Source organism: Heterodontus francisci, chromosome 3, assembly GCF_036365525.1.
Source record: "Heterodontus francisci isolate sHetFra1 chromosome 3, sHetFra1.hap1, whole genome shotgun sequence".
Taxonomy (NCBI): domain Eukaryota; kingdom Metazoa; phylum Chordata; class Chondrichthyes; order Heterodontiformes; family Heterodontidae; genus Heterodontus; species Heterodontus francisci.
In genome coordinates, this window is record NC_090373.1 from 201,027,122 (window position 1) to 201,051,946 (window position 24,825).

Sequence of the window (24,825 nt, forward strand, 5' to 3'; positions counted from 1 at the left end):
TACCTTCTGCTGCTAGAGTGCACCTCCCCGAATCAATATCCAAACCCCCTGAAAGGCATGCAGACAATGAGTACCACAGATAGCACTGGCTGGCACCTGTGTGATGATAATCAACGTTTAGACGACACTAACCAATGTGTGCATCCTGAGCTCCCATTTCCAGAAAAGGTTAGATTCTAGGCCATGTAATACTACATGTAACAGATATCACAACAAAGGTCTTTTATTATGTACTTACCTTATTTAGTTTAGCTATGGGGTTCAGACATAACAACAAAGCTCTTCTATTATGCACTTACCTTATGTTGTTTAGCTATGATATCCACAAGAAAGTTAGTCCTAACATTGTCAACATTTTGTACCAGGATTGAATTATAGTCTGGCTCACTATCAGTTGGATAGACATATTCCTGAACCCAAATTCTCCAGTGCTCCCATTCACCTGACAAAGCAAACAAAGCAGAAAACTGTTCAAACAAAGAAGCTAAGCTGCAGTTCGGTCCAAATGTTGAATTATTTCCAGCTATTGGATGACTGCCATCAAAATATACGTAAAAGCATTCTTAGATTTACTTCTTTGAAAAAAGAAAATGAGCCTCATTCAAGCTTTAAATTTGTCTGGAACAATGGTGAGCATTTGTTTTAAAGTTTCAGTTCTCAAACAATACAATAGATATGGAGGGCAGAATTTTACAGACCCCCCCGCCCCCCCCGATGTTGGGGGCCATGGTGGGGGAGGCCGGAAAATGCCTCCGGGAGATGGCTGCCATGCACCCCAATCTCGTGAGAGCCCGGCCCAATATTGCTGGCAGTGATGGGGCCGCCATTAACATATGTAAATAAATTTAAATCACTGAATTAACTACCTTCACGTTCCCACCGTATGTCCCTGTCCAGTATTTGTGCTGGTGGAAGGCACTCCTGTGCCTTCGGATCCCCGAACGGGGAACTGAGGCATAATACTGGCGGGGAGTCATTGAAGCTGGCAGGATAGGTTGAGAGAGCAGTTAATAAAGCATACAGTATCCTGGGCTTTATTAATAAGGGCAGAGAGTGCAAGAGGAAGGAAGTTACGTTGAACTTGTATACGACACTAGTTTGGTTTCAGCTGGAGTATTGCATCCAATTCTGGGCACCGCACTTGAGGAAAGACGTGAGGGCATTGGAGAGAGTACAGAAGAGATTCACGACAATGGTTCCAGGGATGAGGAATTTCACTTATGAAGATAGATTGGAGAAGTTAGGACTGTTTTCCTTAGAGTCATAGAGTCGTACAGCATAGAAACAGGCCCTTCGGCCCTCCGGGTCCATGCCGACCATAATGCGTATCTATACTAATCCCACCTGCCTGCATTAATTCCATATCCCTCTATGCCTTGCTCATTCAAGTACTTGTCCAGATGCCTCTTAAATGTCACTACTGTTCCTGCCTCCACCATCTCCTCAGGCAGCTCATTCCAGATACCCACTATTCTTTGTGTGAAAAATTTACCCCTTTGATCCCCTTTAAACCTCCTCCCTCTCACCTTAAATCTATGCCCTCTAGTTTTAGTCACCCCTACCATGGGAAACAGACTCTGGCTATCTACCCTATCTATGCCTCTCATAACTTTATATACCTCAATCATATCCCCTCTCAGCCTTCTTCACTCCAGGGAAAACGGACCCAGCCTATCCAATCTCTCTTTATAGCTCAAGCCCTCCAAACCAGGCAACATCCTTGTGAATCTTTACTGCACCCTCTCTAGCTTAATCATATCTTTCCTGTAGTGTGGCGACCAGAACTGCACACAGTACAGAGAAGAGAAGGCTAAGAGGTGATTTGATAGAAGTATTCAAAATCATGAGGGGTCTGGACAGAGTAGATAGAGAGACATTGGTCCCACTCGTGAAAGGATCGAGAACGAGAGGGCACAGATTTAAAGTATTTGGTAAGAGAAGCAAAAATGACATGAGGAAAAACCTTTTCAGGCAGCGAGTGGTTAAGGTCTGGAATGCATTGCCTGAGAATGTGGTGGAGGCAGGTTCAATTGAAGTATTCAAAAAGGAATTGGACAGTTATATGAAAGGGAAGAATGTGCAGGGTTATGGGGAGAAGGCAGGGGAATGGGACTGAGGGAGTTGCTCTTTCAGAGCTGATGCAGACATGATGGGCCGAATGGCCTCCTTCTGCACTGTAACAATTCTGTGATTCTGTGAGAGGGGGGAGCAGGTAAGTTTCTCTGTGCAGGGTGGGGGAGTGGTGGGTGGGGAGAGGCTGGATAAACATATTTAATTTTTAAAAAATCAATATCTCTTTAAATATTTAAACAGAATGGCAGGGTTCAAAGCCCTTTAAAAATGACGTCAGCCCATGTCATCAGGGGGCGGGGGCGGGGGCAGGGGCGGAGGCGGTCCACCCCGGCTTTTTAAATGAGCCGCTGCGCTGAATAGTGTGGCGGGTCCACAACGTCCGGCCCGTGCAGGTGGGCCACCATTATTTTTGCCAGCCGCCAATTTCCGTGGTGGGACCATAAATTTCAGCCTGGAATGTGGCAATGCAATAAAGAGGCTGGGCTAATTATGAGCAATAATGCAACCAGATTCAGAAGGGCTTACATCTTTTAGGTATATGGGCTACGAGATGGCAGATGTAATTCAATGTGGAATACTGGATTAGTATGGAAAGAAGGAAACAAAAATGAGACAAATGCAACAGCTTCCAGAGTATGTGCGCAGCTCTGGTCACTCAATCATAAGAGCATATGAACATATGAATTAGGAGCAGGAGTAGGCCAGTTGGCCTCTCAAGTCTGATCTGATTGTGGCCTCAACTCTACTCACTTGTCTACCCTCGATACCCTTTGACTCACTTGTCAATCAAGAATCTATCCAACTCAGCCTGAAAAATATTCAATGACCTCGCCTCCACTGCTCTCTGAGAAAAAGAATTTCTCCTCATCTTCGCCTTAAATGGGAGAACCCTAATTTTTAAACTGTGTCCCCTAGTTCTAGTCTCTCTTATAAGAACAAAGAACAAAGGACAGTACAGCACAGGAACAGGCCATTCGGCCCTCCAAGCCTGCGCCGATCTTGATGCCTGCTGAAACTAACACCTTCTGCACTTCCGGGGCCCATATCCCTCTATTCCCTTCCTATTCATATATTTGTCAAGATGAAACATCCTTTCAGCATCCAGCCTGTCAAGTCTCTTCAGGATCTTGCATGTTTCAATAAGATCACCTCTCATTCTTCTAAACTCCAATAGATACAGGCCCAACCTGTACAACCTTTCCTCATAAGATAACCCCTTCATCCCAGGAATCAGTCGAATGAACCTTCTCTGAACTACTTCCAATGCAATCATCTCCTTTTTGAAGTCAGGAGAACAAAACTGTACACAGTACACCAGACCAATGCCCTGTACAACCATAGCAAAACCTCCCTATTTATCTATTCCATTCACTTTGCAATAAACAAGAACATTCCATTTGCCTTCCCAATCACTTGCTTTACCTGCATACTAACCTTTTGTGAATCACATACCAAGCCATCCAGATCCCTCTGGAACAACAGAGTTCTGCATTCTCTCTCCATTGAAATTGTATACTGTTTTGCGATTCTTCCTGCCAAATTGGACAAGTTCACATTTTCCCACATTATAATATTATGACAGTGCTTCCATAATTTTTTGTTAAGTATTTTTTGAGGACTCATATTGTTATGAAAGTGAGTTTGTATTTAGTTAGATATATTTTTTGAGGATGCATTTTTGAAAGATTGAAGAGATGCTGAACTTTGGGGTTTTCAAAGGGGGTCAAAGAACAAAAAGAACAAAGATCAGTACAGCACAGGAACAGGCCATTCGGCCCTCCAAGCCTGTGCCGATCTTGATGCCTGCCGAAACGAAAACCTTCTGCACTTCCGGGGACCGTATCTCTCTATTCCCATCCTAGTCATGTATTTTTCAAGATGCCCCTTAAACGTGACTATCGCACCTGCTTCCACCACCTCCCCCGGCAGCAAGTTCCAGGCATTCACCACCCTCTGTGTAAAGAACTTGCCTCGCACATCCCTCTGAGCTTTGCCCCTCTCACCTTAAACCTATGTCCCCTAGTAACTGACTCTTCCACCCTGGGAAAAAGCTTCTGACTATCCACTTTGTCCATGCCGCTCATAACTTTGTAAACCTCTATCATGTCACCCCTCCACCTCCATCACTCCAGTGAAAACAATCCGAGTTTATCCAACCTCTCCTCATAGCTAATGCCCTCCAGACCAGGCAACATCCTGGTAAACCTCTTCTGTACCCTCTCCAAAGCCTCCTCGTCCTTCTGGTAGTGTGGCAACCAGAATTGCACGCAATATTCTAAGTGTGGCCGAACTAAAGTTCTGTACAGCTGCAGCATGACTTGCCAATTTTTATACTCTATGCCCCAACCGATGAAGGCAAGCATGCCATATGCCTTCTTGACTACCTTATCCACCTGCGTTGTCACTTTCAATGACCTGTGGACCTGTACACCCAGATCTCTCTGCCTGTCAATACTCCGAAGGGTTTTGCCATTTACTGTATACCTCCCACCTGCATTAGACCTTCCAAAATGCATGACCTCACATTTGTCCAGATTAAACTCCATCTGCCATTTCTCCGCCCAAGTCTCCAACCGATCTATATCCTGCTGTATCCTCTGACAATTCTCATCACTATCCGCAACTCCACCAACCTTTGTGTCGTCCGCAAACTTACTAATCAAACCAGCTACATTTTCCTCCAAATCATTTAGATATACCACAAACAGCAAAGGTCCCAGCACTGATCCCTGCGGAACACCACTAGTCACAGCCCTCTATTCAGAAAAGTACCCTTCCACTGCTACCCTCTGTCTTCCATGACAGAGCCAGTTCTGTATCCATCTTGCCAGCTCACCTCTGATCCCGTGTGACTTCACCTTTTGTATCAGTCTGCCATGAGGGACCTTGTCAAAAGCTTTACTGAAGTCCATATAGATAACATCCACTGCCCTTCCTTCATCAATCATCTTCGTCACTTCCTCAAAAAACTCAATCAAACTAGTGAGACACGACCTCCCCATCACAAAATTATGCTGCCTCTCGTTAATAAGTTTTTTGGTTTCCAAATGGGAGTAAATCCTGTCCCGAAGAATCCTCTACAATAATTTCCCTACCACTGACGTAAGGCTCACTGGCCTATAATTTCCTGGATTATCCTTGCTATCCTTCTTAAACAAAGGAACAACATTGGCTATTCTCCAGTCCTCTGGGACCTCACCTGTAGCCAATGAGGATGCAAAGATTTCTGTCAAGGCCCCAGCAATTTCTTCCCTTGCCTCCCTCAGAATTCTGGGGGAGATCCCATCAGGCCCTGGGGACTTATCTACCTTAATGCTTTGCAAGACACCCAACACCTCCTCCTTTTTGATAATGACATGACTGAGACTATCTATACTCCCTTCCCTAGGCTTATCATCCACCAAGTCCTTCTCTTTGGTGAATCTTGATGCAAAGTACTCATTTAGTACCTCGCCCATTTCCTCTGGCTCCACATATAGATTCCCTTCTCTGTCCTTAAGTGGGCCAACCATTTCCCTAGTTGCCCTCTTGCTCTTCATATATGTGTAAAAAGCCTTGGGATTTTCCTTAATCCTGTTTGCCAATGACTTTTCATGACCCCTTTTAGCCCTCCTGATTCCTTGTTTAAGTTCCTTCCTACTGTCTTTATATTCCTCAAGGGATTCGTCTGTTCCTAGCCTTCCAGCCCTTACGAATGCTTCCTTTTTCTTTTTGACGAGGCTCACAATATCCCGCGTTATCCAAGGTTCCCGAAACATGCCAAACTTATCCTTCTTCCTCACAGGAACATGCTGGTCCTGGATTCTAATCAACTGATGTTTGAAAGACTCCCACATGTCAGATGTTGATTTACCCTCAAACAGCCGCCCCCAATCTAAATTCTTCAGTTCCTGCCTAATATTGTTATGATTAGCCTTCCCCTAATTTAGCACCTTGACCCGAGGACTACTCTTATCCTTATCCACAAGTACCTTAAAACTTATGGAATTATGGTCACTGTTCCCAAAATGCTCCCCTGCTGAAACTTCGACCACCTGGCCGGGCTCATTCCCCAATACCAGGTCCAGTATGGCCCCATCCCTAGTTGGACTATCTACATATTGTTTCAAGAAGCCCTCCTGGATGCTGCTTACAAATTCTGCCCCATCCAAGCCCCTAGCACTAAGTGAGTCCCAGTCAATATAGGGAAAGTTAAAATCACCCACCACTACAACCCTGTTACCTTTACATCTTTCCAAAATCTGTCTACATATCTGCTCCTCTACCACCCGCTGGATGTTGTGAGGCCTGTAGCAAACCCCCAACATCGTGACTGCACCTTTCCTATTCCTGAGCTCCACCCATATTGCCTCGCTGCATGACCCCTCCGAGGTGTCCTCCCGCAGTACAGCTGTGATATTCTCCTTCACCAGTAATGCAACACCCCCACCCCTTTTACAACCCCTCTATCTGCCTGAAGCTGCTAAATCCTGGAACATTTAGCTGTCAATCCTGTCCTTCCCTCAACCAAGTCTCTGTAATAGCAACAACATCATAGTTCCAAGTACTAATCCAAGCTCTAAGTTCATCTGCCTTACCTGTTATACTTCTCGCATTGAAACAAATAGACTTCAGACCACCAGTCCCGCTGTGCTCCGCAACATCTCCCCGCCTGCTCTTCCTCTCAGTCTTACTGGCCTTATTTACTAGTTCCCCCTCATTTATTTCACTTGCTGTCCTACTGCTCTGATTCCCACCCCCCTGCCACACTAGTTTAAACACTCCCGAGTGACGCTAGCAAAGCTCGCAGCCAGGATATTTGTGCCCCTCCAGTTTAGATGCAACCCGTCCTTCTTGTACAGGTCCCATCTGTCCCTGAAGAGATCCCAATGGTCCAGATATCTGAAACCCTCCCTTCTACACCAGCTGTTCAGCCACGTGTTTAGCTTTACCAAATGGGTCATGTAAAGGCCACCTGACTTTGAAAAACAGTCCTCGGAAATGTTTTTTAAAAGGGGCACTGAGAGGTCCTGTGAGGAAAACAAGCCTTTCTGGGAAAGCACTTGAATTACAGCAACAACAAGCCTTTCCAGGAAACTACTTGAATTCTAGCTCAATAAACAACAGAGAACTTTGGACACCTGGAGAAATTGTTTTTAAAGAAGTGACAGGTCAAGATTGAAGGAGGTCAAAAGGTTGACCTCCTGTTGTCAGTTTTGCTTTTGAATTGTTTTGAGTTGGGATTGAACTGTATAAAAAGGAATAGAACTTCCAAGGAGAGAAAGGAATTCCCAAGGAAGGAGAGAAGACCACAACCCAGCTCAGCTTTCCAGCACCTCTCTAAAAGACCCTGAGAAGGCCACTGTGTCAAATCATCTTGTATCCAGTCTTTGAAGAAAAGCCTGCTAAATTAATTCACAATGCTGACTGAAAAGAACTATTCTCAATGATCCCAGTGACCCGTCTGTATGTACTCGGGGGCCAGACTGTATGCCAGTTTTGGAACACAACACATCTCATCTGCTGTTTTTTCAAGAATGAGCAAGTATTTTTCTGTCTGTAATAGAGCTCTAAAAACAAAAATCCCTTTGCTTTCCTGGTTAACCAGTGTATGTGTGTGTGTGCGTGTGAGGGGCGAAGGTAAAAAGGGAACTTAAATATTTCAATCTGTGTGTTTATGCTTTACTTCATACTGGTTAAGACTTGTTTTATAATAAACTGATAATTTTGTTCTTTATTAAAGAAACCTGGTTTTATGTGCTTTATTCTGGGATAAAAATAGAGTCTTGCTTGACTATATCGGTACATGGGAAAAAATTTAAATATATGTTGTGACCCATGGAGAAGTGGAATTAGAATAAACAGTGCGCTCCTCCCACCTCAGTCATAACAATATATTTTAGAATTATAGACACTGCTTTATTTGGGAAAACTGAAAGGATTCCATGGATTTTTTTTTCATTGGGGTCATTGAAAGGATACTGAAAGGACTTGGTTTGTAAACAAACCTTAGTGGAAGTCACCTGTCTTCTGATAAATACCCAGCAAGGGCTTTTTGACTTGGAGAAGATGTTACAGAGAAGTGACAAATCAAGATTTATAGGTGTCAGGAGACATGACTCTTGAGATTGTTTTTGGTTTCACTTTGGACTGTGTTCTGAAAAGAGTTTTTAAAACCAGCCAAGAGGACAGTCAACCAGCTTGGCCTTTTCCATCTCTTTGAAAAGCCTGCCAGCTTCTCCATCTCTTTGAGAAGCTCCTTGAAGAGGGTGTAAGTAATAGAGAAATAGATGCTGCATTCCTCCTGAAAGGCCTGCCAGAAACCCCTGATGCTGCATTTTGCCCAGAAAACCTGCCAAACTGATCGTCAACATTGCCTGAAAAGAACTGTTCTGGAAAGATCCCAGTGACAGCTAACTATGAATATTTAGGACGCCAAAACAAAAAGGGACAATCGACATTTTTCGATATCATCTCTTTTTTCTTCAAGAATTTGCCTTTTTTTGTAAAAGAGCTCTAAAACGAAAATCTCTATTATTCCAGTGTGTGTGCGTGTGTGCGTGCATGTGTGTGCGCGCGGGGCTAAGGTAAAAAGGGAACTTTCATATTTCACCTTGTGTGTTAATGCTTTGCTTCTTTACTGGTTATGACTTGTTTTATAATAAACTGATAATTTTTTTGTTTATTAAAGAAACCTGGTTGGTGTATTTTATTTTGGAATAAAGACCAGAGTCTATGATTGACCGTATCAGTAACTGGGTAAACATTTAAATATATGTTGTGACCTGTGGAGAAGAGGAAAGAGAAAAGACAGTGCACTACTCCCACCTCAGTCATAACAATACACCATTTGCCAAATTTTTGCCCACTCACTTAACCTATCTATATCCTTTTGCAGACTCTTTACGTCCTCTTCACTATTCACTGTCCTACCTATCTTTGTGTCATCAGCAAATTTAGCAACCATACATTTTGTCCCTTCATCCAAGTCATTGCTATAGATTGTAAATTGTTGAGGCCCCAACACTGATCCCTGTGGCACTCCATTAGTTACAGCTTGCCAACCCGAAAATGCCCCTTTTTCCCTACTCTCTGCTTCCTTTAGACTAACCAATCCTCTATCCATGCTAATATGTTACCCCCTACACCATGGCTCTTACTTTGTGTAGTAAACTTGATGCGGCACCTGATCAAATGCCTTTTGGAAAACCAAGTACACCACATCTACAGGTTGCCCTTTATCCACCTTACTTGTTACTTCCTGAAAGAACTCTAATCACAGAATCACAGAATACAGTGCAGAAGAGGCCCTTCGGCCCATCGAGTCTGCACCGATGCATTAAAGACACCTGACCTGTCTACCTAATCCCATTTGCGAGCACTTGGCCCATAGCCTTGAATTTTATGACGTGCCAAGTGCTCATCCAGGTACTTTTTAAAGGATGTGAGGCAACCCGCTTCTACCACCCTCCCAGGCAGGGCATTCCAGACCATCACCACCCTCTGGGTAAAAAAGTTCTTCCTCAAAACCCCCTTAAACCTCCCGCCCCTCACCTTAAACTTGTGACTCCTCATAACTGTCCCTTCAACTAAGGGGAACAGCTGCTCCCTATCCACCCTGTCCATGCCCCTCATAATCTTGTACACCTCGATCAGGTCACCCCTCAGTCTTCTCTGCTCCAGCGAAAACAACCCAAGCCTATCCAATCTCTCTTCATAGCTTAAATGTTCCATCCCAGGCAACATCCTGGTGAATCGTCTCTGCACGCCCTCCAATGCAATCACATCCTTCCTATAATGTGGCGACCAGAATTGCACACAGTACTCTAGCTGTGGCCTTACCAAAGTTCTGTATAACTCCAACATGACCTCCCTGCTTTTGTAATCTATGCCTCGATTGATAAAGGCAAGTGTCCCACATGCCTTTTTCACCACCCTATTAACCTGCCATTCTGCCTTCAGAGATCTATGGACAAACACGCCAAGGTCCCTTTGTTCCTCTGAACTGCCCAGTGTCAGGCCATTCATTGAATACTTCCATGTCACATTACTCCTTCCAAAGTGTATCACCTCACACTTTCCAGCGTTAAATTCCATCTGCCACTTTTCTGCCCATTTGACCATCCCGTCTATATCTTCCTGTAACCTAAGACACTCCACCTCACTGTTAACCACTCGACCAATCTTTGTGTCATCCGCGAATTTACTGATCCTACCCCCCACATAGTCATCTATGTCGTTTATATAAATGACAAACAATAGGGGACCCAGCACAGATCCCAGTGGTACGCCAATAAATAAATTAGTCAAACATGATTTCCCTTTCACAAAACCATATTGACTCTGCCTGATCGCATTAAGAGTTTCTAAGTGCCCTGCTATAACCTCCTTAATAATGGGCGGCACAGTGGCGCAGTGGTTAGCACTGCAGCCTCACAGCTCTCGGGACCCAGGTTCGATTCTGGGTATTGCCTGTGTGGAGTTTGCAAGTTCTCCTGTGTCTGCGTGGGTTTTCGCCGGGTGCTCGGGTTTCCTCCCACATCCAAAGACTTGCAGGTGATAGGTAAATTGGCTGTTGTAAATTGCCCCTCGTATAGGGAATATGGGATTACTGTCGGGTTAGTATAAATGGGTGGTTGTTGGTCGGCACAGACTCGGTGGGCCGAAGGGCCTGTTTCAGTGCTGTATCGCTAAACAAAAAAATAAATAAATAAATAAAATATATTCTAGCATTTTTCCTATTACAGATGTTAGGTTCACTGACATGTAGTTTCCTGCTTTCTGCCTCCCTCCTTTCTTGAATAGAGGAGTTGCATTCACTATTTTCCAAACTGATTGGACCATTCCAGAATCTAGGGACCTTTGGAAAATTACAACCAATGCATCTACTATCTCAGCAGCTACTTCTTTTAAGACCCTAGCATGCAGGCCATTAGGTCCTGGGATTTGATCTAATAGTTTTCTCAGTACCCTTTCCCTGGTGATTGTAATTGTTTGAAGTTCCTCCCTCCCATTCACCTCTTGATTTACAAGTATTTCTTGGATGCAACCTGTGTCTTCTATAGTGCAGACAGACACAAAATAACTGCTCAACAGTTCCGTCATTTCTTTATTTCCCTTTTTTTTCATTCGTTACTGGGATATAGGTATCACTGGCAAGTCCAGCATTTATTTCCCATCCCTAATTATTCTTGAGAAGGTGGCGGTAAACTGCCTTCTTGAAACGCTGCAGTCCTTGGGGTGTAGGTACACCTACAGTGCTGCTAGGAAGGGAAATTAATTCCCCAGACTCACTCACTGGAGGACCAACGCTCACTTTACTTACTCTTTTCCTTTTTAAATACTTGTCGAAGCTCTTACTATCCACTTATATATTTCTAGCTATCTCGTATACTCTAATTTCTCCCTCCTTATTATTTTTTTCATCAATCTTTGCTGGTTTTAAAATTCTGTCCAATCTTTTGACCTAGCACTAATCTTCGCTAAATTGAACACGTTTTCTTTCAATTTGATACTATCCTTAAATTCCTTAGGCATGGATGATGCGTCCTTCTCATAGTCTTTCTTTCTCACTGGAATGTATCTTTGCTGAGTGTTTTGAAATATCTCCTTAAATGTCTGCCAATGCATTTCTACTGTCCCACCCTTTATATTAATTTCCCAGTTCATTTCAGCCAATTTTGCCTTTATATCCTTGTAATTGCATTGATTTAAGTTTAAAACATTAGTCTTCGCCCTACATTTCTCACCCTCAAACTGAATTCAAAATTCAATCATGTTATCACTACTAGAGGCTGCTTTACTGAGATTATTAATTAATCCTGTTTCATTCACCGAGGAGAGGGACATGACGGATGTTGAGGTTAGGGACAGATGTTTGATTACTCTAGGTCAAGTCGGCATAAGGAGGGAGGAAGTGTTGGGTATTCTAAAAGGCATTAAGGTGGACAAGTCCCCAGGTCCGGATGGGATCTATCCCAGGTTACTGAGGGAAGCGAGAGAGGAAATAGTTGGGGCTTTAACAGATATCTTTGCAACATCCTTAAACACGGGTGAGGTCCTGGAGGACTGGAGAATTGCTAATGTTGTCCCCTTGTTTAAGAAGGGTAGCAGGGATAATCCAGGTAATTATAGACCGGTGAGCCTGACGTCAGTGGTAGGGAAGCTGCTGGAGAAGATACTGAGGGATAGGATCTATTCCCACCTGGAAGAAAATGGGCTTATCAGTGATAGGCAACATGGTTTTGTGCAGGGAAGGTCATGTCTTACCAACTTAATAGAATTCTTTGAGGAAGTGACAAAGTTGATTGATGAGGGAAGGGCTGTAGATGTCATATACATGGACTTCAGTAAGGCGTTTGATAAGGTTCCCGATGGTAGGCTGACGGAGAAAGTGAAGGCGCATGGGGTCCAAGGTGTACTAGCTAGATGGAGAAAGAACTGGCTGGGCAACAGGAGACAGAGAGTAGCAGTGGAAGGAAGTTTCTCAAAATGGAGACGTGCGACCAGTGGTGTTCCACAGGGATCCGTGCTGGGACCACTGTTGTTTGTGATATACATAAATGATTTGGAGGAAAGTATAGGTGGTCTGATTAGCAAGTTTGCAGACGACACTAAGATTGGTGGAGTAGCAGATAGTGAAGGGGACTGTCAGAGAATACAGCAGAATATAGATAGACTGGAGAGTTGGGCAGAGAAATGGCAGATGGAGTTCAATCAGGGCAAATGCGAGGTGATGCATTTTGGAAAATCCAATTCAAGAGTGAACTATACAGTAAATGGAAAAGTCCTGGGGAAAATTGATGTACAGAGAGATTTGGGTGTTCAGGTCCATTGTTCCCTGAAGGTGGCAACGCAGGTCAATAGAGTGGTCAAGAAGGCATACGGCATGCTTTCCTTCATCGGACGGGGTATTGAGTACCAGAGTTGGCAGGTCATGTTACAGTTGTATAGGACTTTGGTTCGGCCACATTTGGAATACTGCGTGCAGTTCTGGTCGCCACATTACCAAAAGGATGTGGATGCTTTGGAGAGGGTGCAGAGGAGATTCACCAGGATGTTGCCTGGTATGGAGGGCGCTAGCTATGAAGAGAGGTTGAGTAGATTAGGATTATTTTCATTAGAAAGACGGAGGTTGAGGGGGGACCTGATTGAGGTGTGCAAAATCATGAGAGGTATAGACAGGGTGGATAGCAAGAAGCTTTTTCCCAGAGTGGGGGATTCAATTACAAGGGGACACGAGTTCAAAGTGAAAGGGGAAAAGTTTAGGGGGGATATGCGTGGAAATTTCTTTACGCAGAGGGTGGTGGGTGCATGGAACGCTTTGCCAGCGGAGGTGGTAGACGCGGGCACGATAGCGTCTTTTAAGATGTATCTAGACAGATACATGAATGGGCAGGAAGTAAAGAGATACAGACCCTTAGAAAATAGGCGACAGGTTTAGATCGAGGATTTGGATCGGCGTAGGCTTGGAGGGCCAAAGGGCCTGTTCCTGTGCTGTAATTTTCTTTGTTCTTTGTTCTTTATTGCACATCACCAGGTCAAGAATAGACTGCTCTCTGGTTGGCTCTAGAACGTACTTCTCTAAGAAATTGTCCTTCTTCCTGTATACTCTGTCCTGCAGTGTAGCTACTGTTAGGGTGCCTATAAACTACTCCCACAAATGACTTCTTACCTTTGCTATTTCTTATTTCTACCCAAACTGATCCTGCATCTTGATCTTTAGAACTAAGGTCATCTCTCATTACTGTAGGAATGTGGGAATCCTGAATTATCAGAGCTACCCCACCATCTTGTCCTTGCTTTCAGTTCTTCCAAAAAGTCAAGTACACTTGAATATTTGTATTGGAGAAATTAATGGGGCTGAAGTCCCCAGGACCTGATAGTCTACATCCTAGAGTGTTGAAAGAAGTAACTATGGAGATAGTGGATGCATTGATGATCATCTTCCAAAATTCTATAGATTCTTGAACAGTACCTGCAGATTGGAAGGTTGCAAATGTCACCCCACTATTTAAGAAGGGAGGGAGAGAGAAAACAGGGAACTACAGACCTGTTAGCCTTACATCAGTAATAGGGAAAATGCTAAAATCTATTATCAAGGATGTGATAAATGTACACTTGGATAATAATGATCTGATTGGGCATAGTTAACATGGATTTATGAATGGAAAATCATGTTTGACGAACCTGTTGGAGTTTTTTGAGGATGTTACATACAAACATATGAACATACCGATTAAGAGTGGAAGTAGGCCATTCGGCCCCTCGAGCCTGCTCCACCATTCAATAAGATCATGGCTGATCTGTTTGTATTTCAAATTCCACATTCCTATCTATCCCTGATAACCCTCGATTCCCTTGCCTAACAAGAGTCCATCTACCTCCGCCTTGAAAATATTCAATGACCCCGCCTCCACCACCTTCTGAGACAGAGAGTTCCAAAGTCACACAATCCTCTGAAAGAAAAAATTTATCCTCATCTCTGTCCTAATTTTAAAATAGTGCCCCCTGGTTGTGGACTCACCCACAAGAGGAAACATTCTCTCCGCATCCACCTTGTCAAGACCGTTCAGGATCTTATAAACTTCAATCAAGTCTCCCCTCACTCTTCTAAACTCCAGTGAAAACAAGCCCAGTCTGTCCACCCTTTCCTCATAAGACAACCTGCTGATTTCAGGTATCAATCTGGTAAACCTCCTCTGAACTGCCTCCAACCCATTTACACCTTCCTTAAATGAGGCAACCAAAACTGTACATAGTATTCGAGATGTGGTCTCACTACTGCCCTGTGTAACTGAAGCATAATATCTTTACTTTTATTTTCAATTCCTCTCGTAATAAAGGATAGCATTCTATTATCATTCTTTACTATTTGCTGTACCTGCATACTAACTTTTTGTGACTCATGCACTCGAACACCTAGATCCTTCTGCACCTCAGAATTCTGCAGTCGTTCTCCATTTAAGTTATCCTGTGCTTTTTTATTCTTCCCACCAAAGTGAACAACTTCATATTTTCCCATATTATACTCCGTCTGCCAGATTTTTGCCCACGTACTCAATCTATCTATGTCAGTCCTCAACCTCCTTATTTCCTCTTTACAACATACTGTCACGGAACTTTTTTTTTCCTCCTCTGTTTAAAGCAGTGTGCCTTTAAGACTCTGTTAAAACAGTGTACCTTTAAGACAGAGAGAAGTTTTAGATTCCTGAGAACAGTGTGCCAGCTGCACCTGTCTCCTAGGCCACAGCAGGAGATAGAGGTCACATGGTGTACTGTAACTTTTAACTCTGTGTAAAAACCAGTTAAAACCAGTTTGAACTGGGACATCAACAAAGCGTGCTTACTAGAGAAGGGGGCTGTCTGTTTCTCTCGGCAGGCATTCTGCAGTGGGCTGCAAGCTGTGTTAATTGTCTGAAGAGAAAAAAGACCCCTTTGAAGAGAACATTTGTATTGCTGGAGGTAGCAAAATTCCTTTTCTTTACTTCCAATCTAAGAAGTCTTTGCTTCATGGTTGACTCTCTGTCATCTGTTTGTGTTTGCTGGAATTTTCAGTAAAGTTTTGGCTGAAAGACTACCAATTTTAAAATCCAAATATAGACCTGTTGTTATCCTCCGTGTTGAAAGAACTGTGTGATGCCTGTTGCAGCCAAAGTGCTTTGAATGCCGATCAAGTAAAGACTGTTCATCGAATTCATGTGGAGACTTCGAGTGGTATCTGATTGTTCTAATCTGGACACCTCATCAACCAGGAACATAACTCACAAAGACTTACAACCCAGCTACTTATTTTAGACCTAAGACTTACTATTTTTAAAACTGGTTAATCGTTGTTTGTTTTTGAATGTACGTACGTGTGAATGGGGAGGCTTAGGGTAAAGAAGAAGTTATAAGATCTTTAGACATAGGTTTATCTTAATAGTGTTTAAGATTTCATTTTATAATTAATAGTTAATTTGTTGTCTAAAGATACCTGGTTTGATGTATTTTATTCTGGGGAGCAATAAAGTGTTTAATTTGGCTGTTTTCCAGTTCGGTGGGAAAACTTTCACAAAATGCTGCGACCTTCAGTGTATTAGATCTGAATTGATAGTGCATTACTCCCGCCTTGGTCGTAACATATTAATTGGGGGCTTGTCTCTGTGATAACATATAAATTGGGGTCTTGCATCTGGGATCACATTAATTGCTCTTGTCTCTGGGATGATATTAATTGCTCTCGCATCTGGGATCATATTATTTGGAGACTCCATTGTCAGGATCCAAATCTAATGCCAATTACATTAATTATAAGGGGAGTAATTATTTTAAAGACAAAAATAAAGGGAACCAAGTTCCTTGTATAAGAGGGTAAAGGCTATCCCATCAGAATGGCATTAGCAGTTGCAGATGTTCTTCTGGGAAAGGAGAATGTGCCCCTCAGTGACTTGATAACTTTAACTAAGAATAAACTAAAATATCTGGTAGCAAAATTGGGGTTAGAATTGAAATCAGGTGCTAAAAAAGCAGAGATAATTGACATCATAGCCCAATATTTAAAATTAAAAGATGAGGAACAAGAAGGTAGCAAGTCATAGAGTGATGCAGTGATATTGGCGAGGATTCAGTTAGAAATAAAAAACATGAGGCTGGAAAATAATTAAGAAAACCTAAACAAGAAAAAGAAACAGCAATAGCATTGGAAATACTTAAGCGTAAATTCCAGAAAGGCAAAGAAGAGAGGGAATTTAGGTTAAAAGAGATGGCACTAAGACAAAGGGGTAGTCTTGACTCCAGGGAAAGTTCTGCTCAGGAAGAATCTGAATTCAGCCCAGGACCCAGCGAAAAGCTATTTAAATTTATCCAAGCTCTTCCTAAGTTTGAGAGAAGGGACATAGATCATTTTTCATATCTTTTGAAAAAATAACCAAACAAATGAAATGGCCAAAGGAAAGCTGGACATGGCTTATGCAAAGGAGGGTGATAGGCAGAGCTCATTAAGTTTATGCCATGCTTCCTGAAGAGGCTTCTGCAGATTATGAGATGGCAAAAAGAGGCTATTCGTGCTGCGTATGAGTTAGTCCCTGAAGTTTACCAACAGATGTTTTGGAACCTCCCAACATTGGCTAGGCAAACTTACACTGAATTTGAGAGGGTAAAGCAAATTAATTTTGATCGTTGGATATGGGCACTAAATATGGAAGCCACGTACGAGAATCTTAGAGAACTGATTCTCCTGGAAGAATTTAAAAATTCACTCCCTCCAGTAGTAAGAACTCATGTAGATAATCTGAGAGTTTTGAAAGTTAGGCAAGCAGCAGAAATTGCTGATGATTTTGAGCTTGTGAATAAGCCAAAACCTTTTGTCCATCATCACCATAAGCCCGAGAAGGATAGAAAGTGTGAGAGTGAAAGGAAGGCAAGTAGCAGGGACAAGAAGGGACAGCTGGGAATGCCCCAGGATCATGTCCTCAGGCCAAAAAGGAAGATGTTGAGGGTAAAAGTAAGGTTCACAAGCCAAAGTGTTATCATTGCCACAAAACGGGACATCTTCGTTTAGAATGCTGGAACCTTTGAGATAAACCCATAGGACTTGTTGGGGTACGCAAAGCTAATGCAGAGGAAGACTCTGACTGATAGTGTAGCAGATCAGGCTATAGCTTTAACAGTAGCTGTAAAACCAAATACAAAAACTAAAGTGAGTGTAGAGGTGAAGAATAAAATACCTGAAAGTTATAATGATTTTTTGTCAAAGGGGAAAGTAACTCCATATTCTTTAAGTGAGGCAGGAAAACCTTTCATTACACTCAGGGATACAGAGCAACCCAAACACTCTTGCTGGGGAAATGTATAACGTTTCCACCAGAGAGCGCCCTGAACACTAAAGTTTTAGTTAATGGAATGGGCGGGGAGTATGTACCCATACCTTTATATAAAATGCACTTAGAAAGTGACTTAATATCTGGGATGGTAACTGTAGGAGTTGCCCACAGTTTGCCAGTATTGGGAATTGATCTACTCCTCGGAAATAATTTGGCCAGATCAAAAGTATCAGTTTCTCCTATAATTACAGAGGAATAAAGTGAAGTTAGGGAATCGGAACAATTACAGGAACAAGTTCCAGAAATATTTCCTGCGTGTATAGTCACCCGGGCAATAGCAAACCAGGTTCCATTGCCGGAGGTAAAGTTGGCACCACAAACAGATAGCCAAGTATCTGAAACCTTATTTGGGGATTTAGATAATCCAAATGAGATGTTTAACAGATCTTCTATTATTGCAGCACAGCAGGCTGATCCAGAGATATACCGAATAGCACAGACGGCTCTGACAGACACTGAGGCAAAAGGAGCTCCAGAAGGCTATTATATGGAAAATGGAGTTTTGAGGAGGAAATGGAGACTGCCTCATAGAGCTTCAGATGAAGACTGGACAGTTGTTGAACAGATAGTGGTACCACCTAAATATCTCCAGGGATTATTAAGGTTAGCACTTGACATCCCTTTTGCAGGACATTGGGGGATTCAGAAGACTAAATCAAGTATAAGTCAACATCTTAAAGCATCCAAAGCTAATATGAAACAATGGACAGACAAGAATGCAAAGACCTGCAATTTTCAACCAGGGAATGAAGTATTGATGTTGTTACTGTTACAGGGTGAACTATTAAAAGCACGGTCCAGTAGCCCATGTAGAGTGATCAAAAGAGTGGGTAAGGTAGATTACTTGATTGACACCCCTGATCGCTGGAATAACAACCTGTTGTGTCACATCAATATGTTAAAGTAATATTATCGCAGGGAAGAGGTTGACTTTCTGTCATCTGTTTGTGTTTGCTGGAATTTTCAGTAAAGATTTGACTGAAAGGCTACCAATTTTAAAATCCAAATATAGACCTGTTGTTATACTTCATGTCGAAAGAACTGTATGACGCCTGCTGCAGCCGAAGTGCTTTGAATGCCGATCAAGTAACGACTGTTCATTGAATTCACGTGGAGACTTCAAGTGGTATCTGGTTGTTCTAATCTGGACACCTCATCAACCAGGAACATAACTCGCAAAGACTTACAACCCAGCTACTTATTTTAGACCTAAGAAATACTATTTTTAAAACCGGTTAACCATTGTTAGTTTTTGAAGGTATGTGTGTGTGAATGGGGAGGCTCGGGTTAAATAAGAAGTTATAAAGTCTTTAGACATAGGTTTATCTTAATAGTGTTTAAGATTTAGTTTTTTAATTAATAGTTAATTTGTTGTCTGAAGTTACCTGGTTTGGTGTATGTTATTGTGGGGATCAATAAAGAGTTTAATTTGGCTGTTTTCTGGTTCGTTGGGAAAACTTTAATAATATGCTGCGACTTGTGGAGTATTGGGACTGAATTGACAGTGCATTATTCCCACCTCAGTCGTAACAATATTTCCTACCTATCTTTGTGTCATCTGCAAATTTAGCTACCATACCATCGCTCCCCTCATCTAAGTCATTGATATAAATTGCAAAAAGTTGATGCCCCATCATAGACCCCTGTGGGACTCCACTCATCACATCCTGCCAGTCAGAAAAGGATCAATTTATGCATACTCTCTGTTTCCTGCCAGCAAGCCAATCTTCTATCTATGCTAATATGTTAGCCCCGATGGCATACGCAATAAACTTTTTCTGTGGCACCTTGCCAAATGTCTTCTGGAAATCCAGTCACAGTACGTCAACGGGGTCCCCTTTATCCACTGCACATGTCACTCCTTCAAAGAACTCCAACAAATTGGTTAAATATGATTTCCCTTTCACAAAACTATGCTGACTATTCCCGATTACCTTGAGTTTTTCTAAGTGCCCTGCTATAACCTCCTTAATGATCAATTCTAACACCTTCCCCAGGACAGACATCAAGCTAACTAACCTATTGTTACCTGTTTTCTGCTTCTTTCCCCCCGCCCCCATGTTGAATAGAGGGGTTAAATTTGCAACTTTCCAATCTGACGGAACCTTTCCAGAATCTGGCGAATTTTGAAAAATTAACACCAACCTCATTAGCCACCTCTTTTAAGACCCGAGAATGATGTCCATCAGGACCCGGGGACTTGTCCGCCGCAGCTACTAACAGAATTGATAAAGGGGAGTCGGTGGATGCAGTATACTTGGATTTTCAGAAGACTTTTGATAAAGTCCCTCACGGGAGGTTGGTTATCATAATTAAAGCATATGGGATAGGGGGGAATATACTGGCATGGATTGAGGATTGGTAAACAGGCAGAAAAGAGAAAGCAGAATTAAATGGGTCATTCTCACAATGGCAGGCTATGACTAGTGGACAAAGAACAAAGAACAGTACAGCACAGGAACAGGCCATTCGGCCCTTCAAGCCTGCGCCGATCTTGATGCCTGCCGAAACTAAAACCTTCTGCACTTCCTGAGACCGTATCCCTCTATTCCCATTCTATTCATGTATTTGTCAAGATGCCTCTTAAATGTCATTATCATACCTGCTTCCACCACCGCCCCAGGCAGCAAGTTCCAGGCACTCACCACCCTCTGTGTAAAGAACATGCCTCGCACATCCCCTCTAAACTTTGCCCCTCTCACCTTAAACCTATGTCCCCTAGTAACTGACTCTTCCACCCTGGGAAAAAGCTTCTGACTATCCACTCTGTCCATGCCGCTCATAACTTTGTAAACGTCTATCATGTCGCCCCTCCACCTCCGTCATTCCAGTGAAAACAATCCGAGTTTATCCAACCTCTCCTCATAGCTAATGCCCTCCAGACCAGGCAACATCCTGGTAAACCTCCTCTGTACCCTCTCCAAAGCCTCCACATCCTTCTGGTAGTGTGGCGACCAGAATTGCACGCAATATTCTCAGTGTGGCCTAACTAAAGTTCTGTACAGCTGCAGCATGACTTGCCAATTTTTATACTCTATGCCCCGACCGATGAAGGCAAGCATGCCATATGCCTTCTTGACTACCTTATCCACCTGCGTTGCCACTTTCAGTGACCTCTGGACCTGTACGCCCAGATCTCTCTGCCTGTCAATACTCCTAAGGGTTATGCCATTTACTGTATACTTCCCAACTGCATTAGATCTTCTAAAATGCATTACCTCATATTTGTCCGGATTAAACTCCATCTGCCATTTCTCTGCCCAAGTCTCCAACCGATCTATATCCTGCTGTATCCTCTGACAATCCTCATCACTATCCGCAACTCCACCAACCTTTGTGTCATCCGCAAACTTACTAATCAGACCAGCTACGTTTTCCTCCAAATCATTTATATATACTACAAAGAGCAAAGGTCCCAGCACTGATCCCTGCGGAACACCACTAGTCACATCCCTCCATTCAGAAAAGTACCGTTCCACTGCTACCCTCTGTCTTCTATGACAGAGCCAGTTCTGTATCCATCTTGCCAGCTCACCTCTGATCCCGTGTGACTTCACCTTTTGTACCAGTCTGCCATGCGGGACCTTGTCAAAGGCTTTACTAAAGTCCATATAGGCAACATCCACCGCCCTTCCCTCATCAATCATCTTCGTCAATTCCTCAAAAAACTCCATCAAATTAGTGAGACACAACCTCCCCTTCACAAAACCATGCTGCCTCTCGCTAATAAGTCCATTTGTTTCTAAATGGGAGTAAATCTGTCCCGAAGAATCCTCTCTAATAATTTCCCGACCACTGACATAAGGCTCACTGGCCTATAATTTCCTGGATTATCCTTGCTACCCTTCTTAAACAAAGGAACAACACTGGCTATTCTCCAGTCCTCTGGGACCTCACCTGTAGCCAATGAGGATGCAAAGATTTCTGTCAAGGCCCCAGCAATTTCTTCCCTTGCCTCCCTCAGTATTCTGGGGTAGATCCCATCAGGCCCTGGGGACTTATCTACCTTAGTGCTTTGCAAGACACCCAACACCTCCTCCTTTTTGATAATGACATGACTGAGACGATCGACATTCCCTTCCCTAGGCTCATCGTCCACCAAGTCCTTCTCTGGTGAATACTGATGCAAAGTACTCATTTAGTACCTCGCCCATTTCCTCTGGCTCCACACATAGATTCCCTTCTCTGTCCTTGAGCGGGCCAACCCTTTCCCTAATTACCCTCTTGCTCTTTATATCTGTATAAAAAGCCTTGGGATTATCCTTAATCCTGCTTGCCAATTACCTTTCATGACCCCTTTTAGCCCTCCTGACTCCTTGCTTAAGTTCCTATCGACTGTCTTTATATTCCTCAAGGGGTTCGTCTGTTCCTAGCCTTCCAGCCGTTACGAATGCTTCCTTTTTCTTTTTGACTACGCTCACAATATCCCATGTTATCCAAGGTTCCCGAAACTTGCCAAACGTATCCTTCTTCCTCACAGGAACAAGCTGGTCCTGGATTCTAATCAACTGACATTTCAAAGACTCCCACATGTCAGATGTTGATTTACCCTCAAACAGCAGCCCCCAATCTAAATTCTTCAGTTCCTGCCTAATATTGTTATTTATTTATTTAGAGATACAGCACTGAAACAGGCCCTTCAGCCCACCAAGTCTGTGCCGACCAACAACCACCCATTTATACTAACCCCACAGTAATCCGATATTCCCTATCACCTCCCTACACCAGGGGCAATTTACGACGGCCAATTTACCTATCACCTGCACGTCTTTGGATGTGGGAGGAAACCGGAGCACCCGGCGAAAACCCACGCAGACACAGGGAGAACTTGCAAACTCCGTACAGGCAGTACCCAGAATCGAACCCGGGTCCCTAATTAGCCTTCCCCCAATTTAGCACCTTAACTCGAGAACTACTCATCCTTATCCACAAGGACCTTAAAACGTATGGAATTATGGTCACTGTTCCCGAAATGCTCCCCTACCGAAACTTCGACCACCTGGCCAGGCTCATTCACCAATACCAGGTCCAGTACGACCCCATCCCTAATTGGACTATCTACATATTGTTTCAAGAAGCCCTCCTGGATGCTCCTCACAAATCCTGCCCCATCTAAGCCCCTAGCACTAAGTGAGTCCCAGTCAATATAGGGGAAGTTAAAATCACCCACCACTACAACCCTGTTACCGTTACATCTTTCCAAAATCTGTCTACATATCTGCTCCTCTACCTCCCGCTGGCTGTTGGGAGGCCTGTAGCAAACCTCCAACATCATGACTGCACCCTTCCTATTCCTGAGCTCCACCCATCTTGCCTCGCTGCACGACCCCTCCGAGGTGTCCTCCCGTAGTACAGCTGTGATATTCTCCTTAACAAGTAATGCAACTCCCCCACCCCTTTCCATCCCCTTCTATCCCGCCTGAAGCTTCTAAATCCTGGAACATTTAGCTGCCAATTCTGTCCTTCCCTCAACCAAATCTTTGGAATAGCAACAACATCATAGTTCCAAGTACTAATTTTTTTTATTTAGAGATACAGCACTGAAACAGGCCCTTCGGCCCACCGAGTCTGTGCCGACAAGGAACCACCCATTTACACTAACCCTACAGTAATCCCATATTCCCTACCACCTACCTACACTAGGGGCAATTTACAATGGCCAATTTACCTATCACCTGCAAGTCTTTGGCAGTGGGAGGAAACCAGAGCACCCAGTGAAAACCCACGCGGTCACATGGAGAACTTGCAAACTCCGCACAGGCAGTACCCAGAATTGAACCCAGGACCCTGGAGCTGTGAGGCTGCGGTGCTAACCACTGTGCCACTGTGCTGCCCAAATCCAAGCTCTCAGTTCATCTGCCTTACCTGTTATACTTCTCGCAAGAGTATCACAAGGATCAGTACTTGGGCCACAGCTGTTCACAATATGATTTGGATCTGGGGACCAAATGTAATATTTCCAAGTTTGCGGATGGCACAAAACTGGGTGGGAATGTTTGTTGTGAGGAAGATGCGAAGTGGCTTCAAGGAGATTTGGACAGACTTAGTGAGTGGGCAAGAACATGGCAGATGGAATATAATGTGGAAATGTAAAGCTATCCATTTTGATAGGAGGAACAGATGTGCAGAATATTTCTTAAATGTTAAGAGATTAGAAAGTGTAGTTGTACAAAGGGACATGGGTGTCCTTGTCAATAACTCACTGAAAGCTAACATGCAAGTGCAGCAAGCAATTAAGAAGGCGAATGGCATGTTAGCCTTTATCGCAAGAGGATTTGATTACAGGAATAATGAAGTCTTGCTTCAATTGTATAGAACTTTGGTCAGACTGCATCTGGAGTACTGTGCACAGTTTCAGTCACCTTACCTTAGGAAGGTTGCATTAGAGGGAGTGCAACAAAGGTTCACCAGACTTGTTCCCGGGATGTCAGGACTGTCGTATGAAGAGATATTGGGGAAATTGGGCCTATATTCTCTATTGTTTTGAAGAATGAGAGGTGATCTCATTGAAACCTACAAAATACTTAAAGGGCTTTACAGGATAGATGCAGCAAAGATGTATCCCCTGGCTGGGGAGCCTAGAACCAGGGGACACAATTTCAAAATAAGGGGAAGCCACTTCGGACAGAGATGAGGAGAAATTTCTTGACTCAGAGGGTTGTAAATCTTTGGAATTCTCGACCCCAGAGGGCTGAGGAAGCTCAGTCATTGAGTATGTTTAAAGCAGAGATTGACAGATTTCTAAATACCAATGACACAAAGGGATATGTGGATAGTGTGGGAAAAAGGCATTGAAGTAGATGATCAGCCATGATCATATTGAATGGCGGAGCAGGCTCGAGGGCTGAATGGCCTACTTCTAATCCAATGTTCCTGTATTCAGGTCCCAGCCTTGGTTACCTTGCAGCCA

The 24,825-nt window shown here is 43.4% G+C and overlaps 1 protein-coding gene across 1 annotated transcript in view; it reads right to left on the reverse strand.

Moving 5' to 3' along the window:
* The window catches only part of LOC137367179 (dynein axonemal heavy chain 8-like), a 2,062,041-nt gene that overhangs the window by 702,588 nt on the left and 1,334,628 nt on the right, over positions 1 to 24,825 (reverse strand). The window contains exon 79 of the mRNA XM_068028615.1: positions 300 to 442. Coding sequence (XP_067884716.1) covers positions 300 to 442 — 143 coding nt within the window. The remainder of the gene's footprint in view (positions 1 to 299; positions 443 to 24,825) is intronic.